The following is a 15,676-nucleotide window of genomic DNA, read 5'->3' as shown; positions in this document are numbered from 1 at the left end:
GGCTGCCTCTGTGGCTTGCCTGCGGCGTCGTACTCTGTAGCGTTCTTAAACTGATGACGCACGCATCAGGCAGGTGCTTTGGCCCCTTCTGTGAACGGGAAAAAAAGCAACAGCTGCAGAGAAGCTGCATTGACATTCCACAAACGAAGCCCAAGGCAAGGCCGCGTAAAGGTTGGTCAGAAAGACAGACAGGACCCTCCTCGCTGCCACGAATCAAAGGCCCGCAAGCTGAGACACGCTGCAGCACAACACTACGTACATTAAAAAACGATATATTACCAGCAGAGGCCCAGAAAAGCCCGTCTCTTATCCACACAACAAGCGACCTCGCCGGAAGCTGATGCACGATGACAATGTCTTCCGGCAGCAGCGCCTAAACCATCACACTGCTTCCCGCCCAATCAGCCCGACACGCCACCTGCATCTTGGCTGCCGATTTGCTTTTAGATCCTCGCCTTCCCTCCTCCCTCTCGAGGACGCGAACCCGCATGCGGGATGCCTCCCTCACCATCTTACCATCCAGCCGAGCCGCCCAACCGGCTCTCTGACGACTCGGATTCCGATCTCGAGCTCGATCTCGACGAGCTCGACCCCAAACACTCGCAGCCGACTGAGCCCCACGACGCCAACCGTGGCCAGGCAAGTGCTAACGGAACGCCCCCTGCTCGGATCGCTCTGCGCAACCTTCGGATGGGCGGGTTACGACGAGCCGCAAACCGGGCACGTGGATACGGCGATCTGGGCGGCAACAGCAGCAGTGGACGGCGGCTGAGCGGCGACGAGGATGCCCGTGGCCTGCTGTCCGACCATGCCGGCCTGTCCTCCCGCCGTGGCTCCGATGTACATGCCGATGACGATGATGCGCCACTGCTGAGCCAGAATCACGGCAGCAGCAGCAGCGACAACAGACGGCACCGGCCTTCTGTTCGGGACAGGCTGCACGGCCTCGCCCGACGACTTCGACTGCCTGGCTTCCGTGCCAGCCACGACAACCACGACCACAACCACAACCAGCATGGCCAGGGCCTCGATGGCTTACAAGAGGAGGACGACCCGTCAACATCACGTCTGGTGACCGTCGGCTCGGTGCAATCGACCCGGTTCCCGCCCAACGTCATATCCAACGCCAAATACACGGCGTGGTCGTTCTTGCCCGTCACGCTGTACAACGAGTTCTCCTTTTTCTTCAACATGTACTTTTTTTGCTGGTGGCTCTGTCCCAAGCCATACCAGCACTGCGTATCGGCTACCTCAGCACGTACATTGCACCTCTTGCCTTTGTGCTGGCCATCACGCTGGCAAAGGAGGCGTACGACGACATTGAGCGGCGACGACGAGACAACGAGGCCAACTCGGAGGAGTACAACACAATTCAGTTCGCCGATCTGGCCAAGGATAGTCAGCCGCGGGCGCCAAAGGCGCTGCGATCGTCTGCTTCGACAAAGGCGCAGCGAAGACGACTCAATGCTGTCGAGCGGGAACGGCTGTCGGACATCCAGGAGGAGGAAGAGCGGCTCGAGGGCGACGGCGTGGGCAGCCGGCTGCAGCCGTCATCTCGGGCGTTTGAGGTGGCCAAGAAGTCGCGTGACCTGAGGGTCGGTGATGTTTTGAAGCTCACAAAGGGACAGCGCGTGCCTGCGGACGTAGCGATCCTCAAGTGCCTGTCGCAGGAGTCGCACGTGCAGACGGAGACTGTGTCAGCACCGGCAGAGAGCTCTCTCTTGCTCCTAGACCACGAGGAGGGCAGCAGTGCTCCACCGGCAAAGGCACCCGAAGAGAGCAGTGGCCCCAACGGCGAGACATTCATCCGCACAGACCAGCTCGACGGCGAGACGGACTGGAAGCTGCGGTTGGCGTCTCCGCTGTCCCAGCAGCTGCCTACGGCCGAGTTTGTGCGGCTGCGGGTGCTGGGCGGCAAGCCAGATCGCAAGGTCAACGAGTTTGCCGGCACGCTCCAGCTTCTGCCGGCGCGGAGTGCTCTCACGGACTCGGACTCGGACGCTGACGTGGCCGAGACGTCGGTGCCGCTGTCGATCGATAACACAGCGTGGGCCAACACGGTGATTGCATCGCATGCGACGACACTAGCAGTGATTCTGTACACGGGCCCGCAGACGCGGTCAGCCCTGTCGACGGCGCCATCCCGGTCCAAGACGGGTCTCCTGGAGTACGAGATCAACTCGCTGACCAAGATCCTCTGCGCGCTCACACTAGCACTGTCGCTCATCTTGGTGATGCTGGAGGGCTTCAACCACACAGCGGGCAACGTGTGGTATGTCAAGGTGATGCGGTTCTTGGTGCTCTTCTCGACGATTGTACCGATCAGCCTGCGGGTCAACCTGGACATGGGCAAGAGCGTGTACTCGTGGCTGATTCAGCGGGACCCAGGGATGCCGGGAGCGGTAGTGCGGACGAGCACGATCCCGGAGGACCTCGGACGGATCGAGTACCTGCTGAGCGACAAGACGGGCACGCTGACGCAAAATGAGATGGACATGAAGAAGATCCACGTGGGGACGGTGTCGTACGCGAACGAGGCGATGGACGAGGTGGCAGCATATGTGCGGCAAGGCTTTGGCGGCGCAGACACAGGCCTAGTCACGCCGTCGTCGACGTTTGCAGCCGGAGCCGGAGCTGGAGCGACGCGGACACGGCGGGAGATCGGGGCACGGGTACGCGATATCGTGCTGGCCCTGGCGCTCTGCCACAACGTGACGCCGACGACAGACGAGGACGAGAACGGACAACCGGTGACATCGTACCAGGCATCGTCACCCGACGAGATTGCGATTGTGCGGTGGACCGAGGCGATGGGCCTGCGGCTGACCTCACGCGACCGACGAAGCATGACGCTGGAGTCGACCGAGACAGGACGCACAGTGGTGCAGGTGCGGATTCTGGACGTGTTCCCGTTCACGTCGGAGGGCAAGCGGATGGGCATCGTTGTGCAATTTCTGACATCGACGACGCGAAGCGAAGACGAGGGCGAGATCTGGTTCTACCAGAAGGGAGCAGACACGGTGATGGCACCGATCGTAATGGCGAACGACTGGCTGGACGAGGAAACGGCCAACATGGCGCGCGAGGGCCTGCGGACGCTGGTGGTGGGCCGCAAGCGGCTATCGGCAGAGCAGTACCGAGAGTTTGCAGGACGATACCAGGAGGCCTCGCTGGCGATGGCCGGACGCGAGACGGGAATGCAGCGGGTGATGGGCCAGCACCTGGAGCGTGACGTGGAGCTGCTGGGGGTGACAGGCGTGGAGGACAAGTTGCAGCGGGACGTGAAGCCGTCGCTGGAGTTGCTGCGCAATGCGGGCATCAAGATCTGGATGCTGACGGGCGACAAGGTGGAAACGGCACGCTGTGTGGCGATCAGTGCGAAACTGGTGGCTCGTGGACAGTTCATCTACACGGTGACGAAGCTGAAGCGGTCGAGCAGCGCACAGGAGCACCTGGACTTTCTGCGCGGCAAGCCGGACGCCTGCCTGCTGATCGACGGCGAGAGTCTAGGGCTGCTGCTGGCCCAGCACCAAGATGCGTTTATCGCAGCGGCCGTGCAGCTGCCGGCTGTCGTAGCCTGTCGCTGCTCGCCAACGCAAAAGGCCGACATGGCGCGGCTGATCAAGACGTACACGCGCAAGCGGGTGTGCTGCATCGGCGACGGCGGCAACGACGTGTCGATGATCCAGGCGGCCGATGTGGGCGTCGGCATCGTCGGCAAGGAAGGCCGGCAGGCGTCGCTGGCCGCCGACTTTTCCATCACGCAGTTCTGCCACCTGACCAAGCTGCTGGTGTGGCACGGGCGCAACAGCTACCAGCGCAGCGCGAAGCTGGCGCAGTTTGTCATCCACCGCGGGCTCATCATCGCCGTGTGCCAGACCATGTACAGCATCGCGATCCGGTTCGAACCTGAAGGCCTGTACAAGGACTGGCTGATGGTCGGCTATGCGACCGTGTACACGGCCATGCCGGTGCTGTCGCTGGTGCTGGACCGCGACGTGGACGAGGACCTGGCCAGCCTCTTTCCCGAGCTCTACAAGGAGCTCACCGAGGGCCGTTCGCTGTCGTACCGCACATTTTTTGTCTGGGTCCTCGTGTCCGTCTACCAGGGCTGCATGATCCAGGGCCTGGCCCAGCTGCTGACTGCCGTCGACGGACCACGCATGGTTGCCGTCAGCTATACCGCCTTGGTGCTCAACGAGCTGCTGATGGTCGCCATCGAGATCACCACCTGGCACGTCGTCATGGTCGTCTGCATCATCGGCACCTTTCTGCTGTACATTGGGACCGTACCTTTTCTGGGGGGATATTTTGACCTGGGCTATATCATGACGCTGTGAGTTCTTTCCCTGTTTCCGGCTTTTCCTGTTTTGCTCGGCTCCTTCCGCTTCTGTCTTGACTCCTCTTTGCTCCTTCTTCATCCACTAACCAATCAGCGGCTTCCTGTGGCGCGTCACTGCCATCTGCGCCATCTCCTTGATACCGCCATACGCCGCCAAGCTAATTAGCCGCACAATGAAGCCGCCATCCTATCGCAAGGTGCAGAGCATATAAGAGGGAAGAAGGGAGAAGGAAGAGAGAAAGGAGGAGAAAGGGAAGAGGGCGTTTGGTGTTTGTTCTGCGTGGGCAAGACTGCCGTCTCTGATTGTGTCGATTCGTTTGTTCTCTTCGGCGTCTACATGTATTAATACACAAATGCTTGGTGTCCGGCTACATTTGTCCGTTCCATCTTCACAGCTTGAGTACCAGCCAGCTATCCAAGACAGGCGCACACCGCATCTTCAGTGCCCCCAAAACGCCGCCCAGGGGACCCTGTCGCTCCTGGCCGCCTGCCCACCTCTTGGGCCCGGCCCAGGACGAGACGAAACCGTCCGGTCCGGAGACGAGGAGCACGTTCGGCCGGTCTCCTGGAACAGGTCTGCACGTACAGCCACTGTTGTTATTCACGTCTGTGCTTGCCGCTAACCTCTGCAGCGCCGTCGTCGAGTGGAACTGGCAGCTGGTCGCCGGCACAAACGTGGTCTCTGTGGTGCCGGACGCCTTCTCGTTTCCCTGTTGCTGCTTCCACGGCCACCACGATGTCCGCTCTCCCGGGCTGCCCAGACTTTCTCGCACGGCCGCCTCTGTGATGAACGAGCGGTCCTCGTCGGCAAAGCAGTGTACCTGCAGCCGGTCATGGCCATACTGCTGCTGCATGGCCTGCAGGTCCCGCATGATGGGGCTGCCGTCGCCGTCCTGACGCATCCGGTTGGCCCACAGGATGGTGACGGACGTGCTGCTGTTGCGCTTGTTCGTGTCATCCGTCCGCAGTGCCGCCGAGGCTGCCTGCAATGCGGGCGCGATGCCCGTGCCGGCAGCGAGAAAGAGCACGCGGCCGCCGTCGGGGCTCAGTCGCCGCGCCACGTCCAAGCCCAGCTGAGGTCCACGCAGGCCGACGGTGTCGCCGACCGCACGCTGCACGAGATACTTGGACATCTCGCCGCCGGGCACGACCCGGACAAAGAGACGGACGGTGTCAATGTTGTCGGCCTCTCGCGGCGGCAGCGGCGTGTACTCTCGCGCAATCTGCAGCTGCGGCTGCTTCGCCTCGACGGCCCACGTGCTGCCGCGACGCCAGGCCTCCGCAATGGCTGTCCGGGTCACCTCGCGAGCCGCCGGCGACATCATGCGCCCCGGCTGCAGCGTCAACACCACTGCCGTCGGCGAAACCGGCTCGCGGCCAACTACCACAAACGGCGCAAACGACTCGCCGTTCAGCCCACGCGCTGTCTGGTCGTTGCTGCTGCTGCGGTAGCAGACATAGCCAAAAATACAGACACCCACACCCACAGCTGTGGCCGCGAGGTATGGCTTGCTCCTCGTCTCCCGATTCGGCCGGCCGCTGGACACTGCACCGTCCGCTGATGCTGCCGGTTGGCCCTTGGAGAACAGCCGCTCGCCAGCAGCCTTGCTCTGTTGTTGTCGCCGGCAAGGCGGAGGTAATGCACAAGGCCGCCGGCCCGCTAAGCCGCCGCATGCAGCCCTCTGAAAAGCGACAGCCCGGGAGAAACACCACATTCCCGTAGCTGGCTCTGCTGGTGAAGAAACCCGATTGCAGATATCGTTGCAAGATGCTCGCTGACAGAAGACAACCGCAAAGGTTGCTGGCCCATATTTTTACGTTGTGTGTGCACGTGACTCGGCGACGGTGATGTCGACTCGTCTTAGCATCTGGAACTGCATCACTATGTACCCCCAGATCGGTAGATGCCGAATTTGGACACAGAAGTATAGCTTTCTTTTTGTGGGTCACAGTAAAAGGACGCAAAGAGAACACATCAACATTCCTAGGACGCACAACGGCTTGTGGGCTGCAAGATGCTACCACCACACGGTATTAGTCAAAACCTGGGCCTATCTAAGCGTGACCCGTGTCGGTGGCCCAGCCGCTCCTCCTCTTCCCTTCGGATACGTGCGACTGGTTGCCAGCCGCTTCGAGAGCTTATGCCGATACCGGCAGCAAATGAGAGAAGAGCGATTGAAATCTTTAGCCTCAGCTGCTAGCCTCGCTAATCTCCTATAGTTTTCGTTTTTTCCTTTTTTTACACTGAAGATAACTGAAATATCCAGCTAAAGCTTAGGCACAGAGCGCTGTTGCGGCAAAACATCAGGGGCGATGGAGGGGTGGTTCTATCTTATCAAAGAGAAAGGGCCACCAGATAAAAACTAGAAGATGTGTCACACAACTTTTCGGCCGCAACCTGTCACGAACATCTACACACAACTCGCCTTACTTCTCTTCCTCGTCTGCGTGGGAGGCAGGTCTTGTGGTCTTCGTTTCGCGCTTTTGCCCTTTTTTCCGTTTCTCTTCCTTCTTACCCCCGCTTTTGCAAAGAAAGTGGTCGTTTATCTATCTACAGGTCTGTGCCTCCCAGCTAAACGACTTAAAGCCAATGCGCCTCATCTTGGAAGGCGAGGCGCAATCAGTCCAGCAACTGACACGCAAGACCTTCCAAACAGCTTTACAAACATATCGCCTGCTCGTTCGATCCACCATCCGTTCACCATGTGTGGCATCTTCGCTTGTCACAGGTATGTCACTTTCCTCTTCTCTGTTCTCTTTTCTGGCCGTTGAGCCACTGAGTCATACTTGTTGCGCAAACCTCCCTTTTACCACAATAACAGCTTCACACTTTCCGATGCTGCACAGAAGCTTCTAAGGCTGGTATCCGTGTCCAATTGACTCGTTCTTGCTAACCCACAACCAGTCACCCCGACGTCGTGAAATTTAAGCCGACCGCGCTCCGGCTCGCAAAGGCGTAAGTGTTCTGGTCCTTTTGTGCCGTTCTGTTGTTTGGTTACTTACTTGTGCCTTTTCAGTATTCGGCATCGGGGTCCCGATTGGAGTATGCACCATTCCGCTGATTGAATGCGGATTAGTACTGACGAGACATCAAACAACAGGCGGACAAGTCACTTCCAACAACACGAGTATGTCTTTGATCCCAAGCCAAGACTTCCTCGGGTAGTTATCAAATTCTAACCCAGGCTGCAGTCCTGTGCCATGAGCGTCTCAGCATCGTCGGTGTTGGTAAGTCCTTTCTGGCAGATCCCTCTGCCTCGTCCATATTCTTACATACATACAGAGAGCGGTGCTCAGCCCCTAACCAACGCCGATGAAAGCATCATCCTCACTGTTAACGGCGAGATCTACAACCACCGTCTGATTCGCAAGAATCTCAAGACCTCCTACCACTTCAAGACCACGTCCGATTGCGAGGTCATCATTCCTCTGGTGAGTCCTCGGCGACACCACTGTGTATGCACCAGGAGAATGCACCTGACAGCCCTTTAGTACATGGAATACGGCCTCGATGCACCAAAGTACCTCGACGGCATGTTCTCCTTCGTGCTGTACGACAAGAAGCTGGATCGGACAATAGCAGCGCGGGACCCCATTGGTGTCATCCCCTTCTACCAGGGCTGGCACTCGTCCCAGCCCAAGACGGTGTACTTTGGCTCCGAGCTCAAGTGCCTGCACCCCGTCTGCGACAAGCTCGAGGCCTTCTTACCCGGTCACATTTACGACAGCCTGACGGGCGAGACCACCCGCTACTTCCAGCCCCAGTGGTGGGACCCCAAGCGGGTGCCGACCACGCCGCTGGACTTGAAGCTCGTCCGCGAGACGCTGGAGAAGGCCGTGCGGAAACGACTCATGGCCGAGGTCCCCTACGGCGTCCTGCTGTCGGGCGGTCTCGACTCCAGCCTGGTGGCTTCCATTGCTCAGCGCGAGACCCTGCGTCTGCGGAAGTTGGCCGAGGCCAACGGTGGCCAGGAGCCCGCGTCTTTTGGCGCGCCCGACGACGACAACCACGACAACATGGATCGGGGCGAGGGTCTGGTCGGCATTGACGACGAGAACACGCTCTCCACCGTCACGTACCTTCCCCAGCTCAACTCCTTCTCCATCGGCCTGCCGGGCTCGCCCGACAACGTGGCCGCCCTCGAGGTGGCCAAGTTCCTCGGCACCAAGCACCACGTCATGACATTTACCATTGAGGATGGTCTCAACGCCCTCTCTGACGTCATCTACCACCTCGAGTCCTACGACGTGACCACCATACGCGCCTCCACGCCCATGTACCTGCTGTCGCGCAAGATCAAGGCCATGGGCATCAAGATGGTACTGAGTGGCGAGGGCAGCGACGAGATCTTCGGCGGCTACCTCTACTTCCACGCTGCCCCCGACAAGGCTGCTCTGCAGGAAGAGACGGTCCGTCGGGTCAAGAACCTGCACCTGTCTGACTGCCTGCGTGCTAACAAGTCCACGTCCGCCTGGGGCTTGGAGGCCCGCGTGCCCTTCCTCGACAAGAAGTTCCTCGAGGTCGCCATGGACATCGACCCGCAGGAGAAGCTGATCACCAAGGACCGCATCGAGAAGTACATCTTGCGCAAGGCCTTTGACACCTCGGACGAGCCTGATGCCCAGCCGTACCTGCCCGAGAAGATCCTCTGGCGCCAGAAGGAGCAGTTCTCCGACGGCGTCGGATACGGATGGATTGATGCGCTCAAGGACAACGCCGAGATCCACGTCACCGACGAGATGATGAAGAACCCCAAGCCCGAGTGGGGCGACGACATCCCGGACTCCAAGGAGGCCTACTGGTACCGCCTCATGTTCGACGAGCACTTCCCGCAGTCGTGCGCCTCCACCGTCATGCGATGGACGCCGACCTGGTCCAAGCAGACCGATCCCAGCGGCCGGTGAGTTTGATAATTTATCTCCACATCTGTGATCTGGTCCGAGAGCCCCAGCTGACATCAGAAAGTGCCATTGCCATCCACAACGCCAAATACGACGGTACCGAGTAGACTAAGGGAATGCCTCTGTTCTTGCCGTCTCTGATAGACAGCAGCCGTGAATCTTGGTTACATATGTCTTGGTATGCTCGTAAATCTGGGTGTGAAGAAAATAGACTGGGAGTTAGACGCAACATACTGTAGTCACGTGGTTTTACAAGCGAAACGTGCAGGTTGAACAGACGCCTGTCGTGTCACGTGGATGCCCATTCTTACCTCAAGAGGGATGTTCCCACGCGGGCGCCCTGCCGGCTGGCCGTTTTGCGGTTGTCAGGGGACTTTGTCTTTCTTGTGTCCGGTTTGAGCCGACGGCCTCTCCACTAAAACGCCTACTTGAATTTATTTCTCTCAGGGCCGGAGGGACCTGTTGGCAGAAAAATACGGCCAGCTAAAACGGGAAACCGGCCCAAACGGGAGAACGGGTCACACACAGTTCAACCCCTGGCCTTTTTTTTTTTCCTAATTCCACTCGTAGTTTCCGCAAATTCCCATCAATTTCACTCTCCCTCACCAACAATCGCATTGCCTCCCGTCACGAATTCCCAAATCAGTCACGATGTCGGTTCCCAACTTCTCGGACATTGCCAAGGCGGCAAACGACGTGAGCTCCCGCCCGCTGCTTCTTCTGCTCTTCTCTCAATTGCTCCGCGTCCAGAGATCGTCCCGCCCCCCGGACAACCACTACTGTGGCCCATCGCTTTTTGCGCAATCCACAGTCCAATCGTCGCTAATGTCTGCTGTTTTTGCCCATAGCTGCTCAACAAGGACTTCTACCACCTGTCGGCTGGCACCCTCGAGGTCAAGAGCAACACCCCGAACAATGTTGCCTTTAAGGTTTCCGGCAAGAACAGCCACGAGAAGTCGACATCTGGTGTGGTAAGTTCTCTATACCAATGGGCAAGGCAGCGAGTGGGGCGAAGAGGAGAGGCAACAGAGAGCTGGATTGCAGCAAAGAGAAGAGAAGGGTGGTGTCAATCGCATGGCGGCTGGTAGGACTGGAACATTGTGAAGCCAATGTGGCAGCAGTGTGGCCCATCTTCGTCTGTTGCTGGCTGCAGCTCTCTGTTGATCACCGGCTCCACTTGGCAGCTTGGGCTCTAAACGGCTTTGAGAAGGACTGTCCAGCTGACAGCCTCGCTACAGATAGAAGGTCGCTTCGTGGACAAGTCTCTCGGTACGACACCTCCTAGCACGAAATGGGCACCAGCACAAGCATCAGCACAAAAACAAGCACCAGCACAAACACAAGCATCAGCACCAGCACCAGCACATGCACACCATATCTCAAGTAGCAGCCTCTTCAGCATACCCAGCGGTTACGCTTCAAACGTCGAGTCCCAAGGCTTCAACTCAGAGCCCAAGAGCAGCGGCGATTTTCGCAAGGCGGAATCGCCAAAGCTCTTCTCCTTCCCCTCTAAGACTCCATCTTCAACCGCTCCTACTCCCCTTGCTTCTTCCTCCCGCTCACGAACTTCTGTCTACCCCCCTTCATATGATCCGTGCCTTGCCATATATCCGGTTGGTGGATGGCACAGCCGCTCACCGGTTGATGCGATGGTGCTGCTGACGCCAAGAACGTCAACATTGCTAATGAGGTATTCACGACCAGGCCTGTCCGTTACCCAGACCTGGAACACGGCCAACGCGCTCGAGTCCAGAATCGAGCTTGCCGACTCCCTTGCCAAGGGCCTCAAGGCTGAGGGTATCTTCTCCTTCCTGCCGGCCACGCAGGCTCGCGGCGCCAAGTTCAACCTGCACTTCAAGCAGAGCAACTTCCACGGCCGTGCCTTCTTTGACCTGCTGAAGGGCCCCATCGCCAATGTCGATGCCGTCATCGGCCACGACGGCTTCGTTGCCGGTGCCACCGCCGGCTACAACGTCAACAAGGCTGCCGTCACGAACTACAGCGCTGCCGTCGGCTACCTGGCCTCGACCTACTCCACGTCCGTGACCGCCAGCGACAACCTCAGCGTCTTCGCCGCCAGCTACCACCACAAGGTCAACAGCCAGGTCGAGGCCGGCGCCAAGGCCGTCTGGAACAGCAAGAGCGGCAACACCGTCGGCCTTGAGGTCGCCACCAAGTACCGCCTGGACCCCCTGTCCTTTGTCAAGGCCAAGATCAACGACCGTGGTGTCGCTGCTGTTGCCTACAACGTGCTCCTCCGCGAGGGCGTGACCTTTGGTATTGGTGCCTCCTTCGACACCCAGAAGCTGGACCAGGCCACCCACAAGGTATGTAGCCCGCAATCCGAGAGATGCTGTCTAGAGCCTCCTTGCTAACAATTCAATCAGATCGGCACCAGCTTCTCCTTCCAGGCCTAAACGCGCCTCAACCCGATATCTCTTGGACGGTCTGTGTAGCCGGAAGCTGGGAGGTAGCTTCAAAGCTAGACTTCGAACATCAGATTGTACCAACTAGTAGTAGGTTGCAGTAATTGACACAAAAATCGGCAATCATATGGGACATCGAATGTTTGAACAAATATGATTCGTGTGAATTTGGCGTCAAGGTCTATGTAGTCGTACACTCCAATATGCGGAGTACAAGGAAACAAATCATACAGCTATACTTACTTTGGACTGGCCGGTTCCTTTCTCTTGCGCTGCCATTCTCCAAACACCACCACAGGCACAACCACGCTAGCCATCAGCACCACGCAGATCGCAAAGAAGCCGACCACCATGGACGAGTCCGAGCCAATAGATATTCCCTGTTCCGCCTCAGCAGCTTCTCGTCGGCGTGCCGAGCGCTCATCGAGCCGCCGTTGTGTCCGTTCGGAAGATGCGCGGTCAAAATGCGGCGTGTCTGGATGCAGTCGCGTGCCGAAATCATCTGGGTTGACGTTTCCAGGCCCCGATCCGGTGCCAAAGCCGGGACTGCTTTTGCTGCCGCCACTGAAGCTGCCGCTGGAATTTCCGCTTGCCCTGGCAGCTCCGCCGGATCCGGTATTGCGGTAGAAGCTCGGCGGTGGACCTTTGAAAGTGCCGCGCCTGCGACTCAGCCCCGACGCGGGGCGACCACCGGCTGGACCGGTGCTGTGGTAAGACGAGCTCGTGTGGTGTTTGACAGCATGGCTGGCGGAATGCCGCGATTGCAGGCGGTGTCTCATGACATCGCGGTCGTAGACGGCGCGTTTCTCCGAGTGGCCGAGAATGGCGTAGGCCTCGGATATGCGGACGAAACGGCGGGACGCATGGGGGTCATCCTGGTTGTGGTCAGGGTGGTGAGCCTTTGAGAGCTTGTAGAAGGATCTGGACGGAAGAAAGATCAGAGTAAGTCGGTTGTGTCAGGAATTGGGCGGTATCGAAACACAGATTGTACTTCTTGATGTCGGCCATCGATGCGTCGAGTGGCACGTTTAGGGTGTCATAGTGCGACGGGCTGTGTGCTGGTACAGCATGGTCGCTGAGACAGCGCCCACTGGATTGAAAGGGCCTCTGAGTTACAGGTGAAAGCGTTGTCGGTAAAGAGCATCGAGGCTGTCTATGGTGGTTGGAATGAAGGAGCACGTGGGGACGTAGGACGGCCGGCAGAGACGTGGGGAGGCGGAAGAGTGTCATTCCTCATCTCTGGAGGAGCTGTCCTGTGCCCTTCTTCGGTCGTGACAAGGGGAAGCGGATGGGCGGATTGACGCAGCAAACTGGCAGACGGACAGAGTCGAGAATCAAAGGCCGGCAGCTTTCGAGTTCGCAGATTATGCCGTAGATCGGCGGAAGGAGCCAATTCCAGGTGATGACATAGCTGTGGCTGCCACCTGTGGCTTGACAAGTGTCCCGCATTATGACGCCACTCCAGCATTCGCCCCACGCCCTTTCAATGGCATTTTTTCCGAGCCAGACGTCGTTACGTAGATGTCTGGTTTGCAGGGTCGGCGAAGCAACAGGAGCAAGACAAGATAGCACGTCCTTGACGCATCGCGGTGAAGACTTTCAACATGGCGGCCAAGGCGCCAACAGCCGAGCTCGAGAAGCTCTCCGGTACGTTCAGCCCTGTAATTTTTGCAAGTGCACGCCAAGATGGGGTTTCTAACACGGTTGGCCTGTGCAGTGAACGGCGGCTCAATCGCTGCATCCAAGACGGCAGCAGGCCCGACGGCCAGTGGAAACGATGCAGAGCATGACAACTCAGACTCCGAGGACGAGGCAGACGAGGCGGGCGTGAACGGCAGTGGCGCGGGCGCGGATGGAACGGCGGCCACGGCGGCCAAGAAGAAGAAGAAGAACAAGAAGAAGAAGAAGAAGAAGGCGGGCAACGGCGGGGCGACGGTGCAGTCCGATCCGCCGCGCGTGCTGATGTCGCAGCTGTTCCCTAACAACAGCTATCCCAAGGGCGAGGAGGTGCCGTACGTCAACGAGAACGCATACCGGACGACGAGCGAAGAGAAGCGACACCTAGACAATCTGCGGGCGGACTTCCTCTCGGACTACCGGCAGGGCGCGGAGACGCACCGGCAGGTGCGGCAGTGGGCGCAGAAGAACATCAAGCCGGGCCAGTCGCTGACGGAGATTGCCAACAACATCGAGGACAGCGTGCGGGCACTCGTGGGCCACCAGGGCCTGGAGGAGGGCGACGCGATAGTAGCCGGCATGGGCTTCCCGACGGGCCTGAACATCAACCACATCGCGGCACACTACTCGCCCAACCTGGGCAACAAGACGATCCTGCAGCAGGAGGACGTGATGAAGGTAGACATTGGCGTGCACGTCAACGGCTACATTGTCGACAGCGCCTTTACCATCGCGTTTGAGCCACGCTACGACAACCTGCTCGAGGCCGTGCGCGAGGCCACCAACACGGGCATCCGCGAGGCCGGCATCGACGTCCGTCTGGGCGAGATCGGCGCCGCCATCCAGGAGACCATGGAGTCGTACGAGGTCGAGCTCGACGGCACCACGTACCCGATCAAGGCCATCCGCAACCTCAACGGCCACACCATTGAGCGCCACACCATCCACGGCGGCAAGAGCGTGCCCATTGTCAAGTCTGCCGACACCACCAAGATGGAGGAGGGCGAGATCTACGCCATCGAGACCTTTGGCAGCACTGGCAACGGCTATGTGCGCGACGAGGGCGAGGTGTCGCACTACGCCAAGCGCACCGATGCCCCCAACGTCAATCTGCGTCTCTCGTCCGCCAAGACTGTGCTCAACGTGATCAACAAGAACTTTGGCACCCTGCCGTTCTGTCGTCGCTACATTGACCGTCTGGGCCACGACAAGTACCTTCTTGGGGTAGGTCGACCCTCCTGCTGGCTGGCTGCCGCTGTGCTGACATCTCCCAGCTGAACAGTCTCGTATCAAGCGGCATTGTCGAGGCGTACCCTCCCTTGGTAGACAAGAAGGGTTCTTACACTGCCCAGTTCGAACATGTGAGTCAGATGCGCCCAGCCTTGTTGCTCTTCTGACCCGCCGCTGACGCCCGTTCAGACCATTCTTCTGCGCCCGACGGTGAAGGAAGTCATCAGCCGTGGCGACGACTTTTAGACTGGATGCGCATCCTCGTAGGAGAAATCTTGCCCGACTTTGCGGTATCCCATATCCGAGGCACTATGCCCGGCAGACTCCGGATAGAATCAAGTAAAAGAAACATCCATTTCAACGGTCACAGGGCCATCCCCAGATTGCCTCTGGAAAATTGGGGCGCGCACGTGCCCGAGAAGCTTCTGGGAGTATCCGGACATGGGTTCCCGTGCGCCGGGGACATTTCGCGCAGGATCGGCGCCCAAGCCCGGTATTTCGGCGTTGACAAAGGCCCATTTTCTCTCCAGCCAATCAACGGTCATTGCCCCCGCCCCCATGCTGCTCCGAAGAGTTTTCTTTCCCTCTGCACTAGTCCACATAGATGCGGATTTGGGCCAATAGCCGTAGCGCCGTTCTCGCGCACGAGACTTTCCGCCACAGTCCTTTCCGATAAGACTTCGCGCATCTGGAATCAGAAGCGAAAAAAAAGCGAGGTTGAATATTTATTCGGGGCGCCGCTTAGAAAGCCGAAGTGCTCTCCTCCCCGTCCATCCTCCTGTCCATCTTCCTCTTTGCCATCCTTCCTACAAGGGCATCCTCCTCAGTCTTTCTCTTTCTCTTTTGTTTGTCTCCCATCCTTAATTAGACGGCCAATATCCCACTTTCTTTAATCAGACATCAAAGAATTGCCGAAACCCGAGCTCTCCTCCTTTTTGCCGACAATCTCGCTCAGTCATAGCACTCCTTCGGCTGTCTGACTGCAACCTACTCAACCCTCGTGTCTGTCTATTCGAATCGAATTGGAAGAACCGCCTAGACAGACAGCCGGTCTCCAAACAAATAAAACACATCTGAAAACACAAGGCTTCTGCCGGAA

At 58.6% G+C, this 15,676-nt stretch overlaps 7 protein-coding genes across 7 annotated transcripts; 5 read left to right on the top strand and 2 right to left on the bottom strand.

Annotated features, from left to right (window-relative positions):
* Positions 1-495: 495 nt before the first annotated feature.
* Positions 496-4,554, top strand: CMQ_1620 (haloacid dehalogenase-like hydrolase; the record flags this gene model as incomplete). Its single annotated transcript, XM_014318699.1, has 3 exons — positions 496-1,193; positions 1,256-4,336; positions 4,437-4,554. The coding sequence occupies 3 exons, from the start codon at positions 496-498 to the stop codon at positions 4,552-4,554; spliced, it is 3,897 nt and encodes a 1,298-aa protein (XP_014174174.1).
* Positions 4,555-4,731: 177 nt separating this feature from the next.
* Positions 4,732-6,057, bottom strand: CMQ_1754 (cytochrome c mitochondrial import factor; the record flags this gene model as incomplete). The annotated part of the gene is made up of 2 exons (XM_014318833.1): positions 4,732-4,918; positions 4,967-6,057. 2 exons carry the CDS (start codon positions 6,055-6,057, stop codon positions 4,732-4,734), a joined length of 1,278 nt encoding a protein of 425 aa, XP_014174308.1.
* A 988-nt stretch (positions 6,058-7,045) lies between these two features.
* On the top strand, positions 7,046-9,351 carry CMQ_1167 (asparagine synthetase; the record flags this gene model as incomplete). The annotated part of the gene is made up of 8 exons (XM_014318246.1): positions 7,046-7,071; positions 7,248-7,298; positions 7,360-7,385; positions 7,444-7,470; positions 7,535-7,570; positions 7,626-7,774; positions 7,835-9,243; positions 9,309-9,351. 8 exons carry the CDS (start codon positions 7,046-7,048, stop codon positions 9,349-9,351), a joined length of 1,767 nt encoding a protein of 588 aa, XP_014173721.1.
* A 544-nt stretch (positions 9,352-9,895) lies between these two features.
* On the top strand, positions 9,896-11,661 carry CMQ_1380 (outer mitochondrial membrane protein porin; the record flags this gene model as incomplete). The annotated part of the gene is made up of 4 exons (XM_014318459.1): positions 9,896-9,940; positions 10,093-10,215; positions 10,483-11,571; positions 11,632-11,661. The coding sequence occupies 4 exons, from the start codon at positions 9,896-9,898 to the stop codon at positions 11,659-11,661; spliced, it is 1,287 nt and encodes a 428-aa protein (XP_014173934.1).
* Positions 11,662-11,909: 248 nt separating this feature from the next.
* Positions 11,910-12,678, bottom strand: CMQ_1638 (heat shock protein DNAj; the record flags this gene model as incomplete). The annotated part of the gene is made up of 2 exons (XM_014318717.1): positions 11,910-12,591; positions 12,653-12,678. The coding sequence occupies 2 exons, from the start codon at positions 12,676-12,678 to the stop codon at positions 11,910-11,912; spliced, it is 708 nt and encodes a 235-aa protein (XP_014174192.1).
* On the top strand, positions 12,135-12,575 carry CMQ_776 (uncharacterized protein; the record flags this gene model as incomplete). Its single annotated transcript, XM_014317855.1, has 1 exon — positions 12,135-12,575. The coding sequence occupies one exon, from the start codon at positions 12,135-12,137 to the stop codon at positions 12,573-12,575; it is 441 nt and encodes a 146-aa protein (XP_014173330.1).
* Positions 12,679-13,274: 596 nt separating the features above from the next.
* On the top strand, positions 13,275-14,823 carry CMQ_1543 (methionine type metalloexopeptidase; the record flags this gene model as incomplete). Its single annotated transcript, XM_014318622.1, has 4 exons — positions 13,275-13,317; positions 13,388-14,571; positions 14,622-14,708; positions 14,767-14,823. 4 exons carry the CDS (start codon positions 13,275-13,277, stop codon positions 14,821-14,823), a joined length of 1,371 nt encoding a protein of 456 aa, XP_014174097.1.
* Between the last annotated feature and the right edge of the window lie 853 nt (positions 14,824-15,676).

Source organism: Grosmannia clavigera (genome assembly GCF_000143105.1).
Source record: "Grosmannia clavigera kw1407 unplaced genomic scaffold GCSC_140, whole genome shotgun sequence".
Classification (NCBI taxonomy): domain Eukaryota; kingdom Fungi; phylum Ascomycota; class Sordariomycetes; order Ophiostomatales; family Ophiostomataceae; genus Leptographium; species Leptographium clavigerum.
This window is presented reverse-complemented; position numbering and strand designations above follow the sequence as displayed.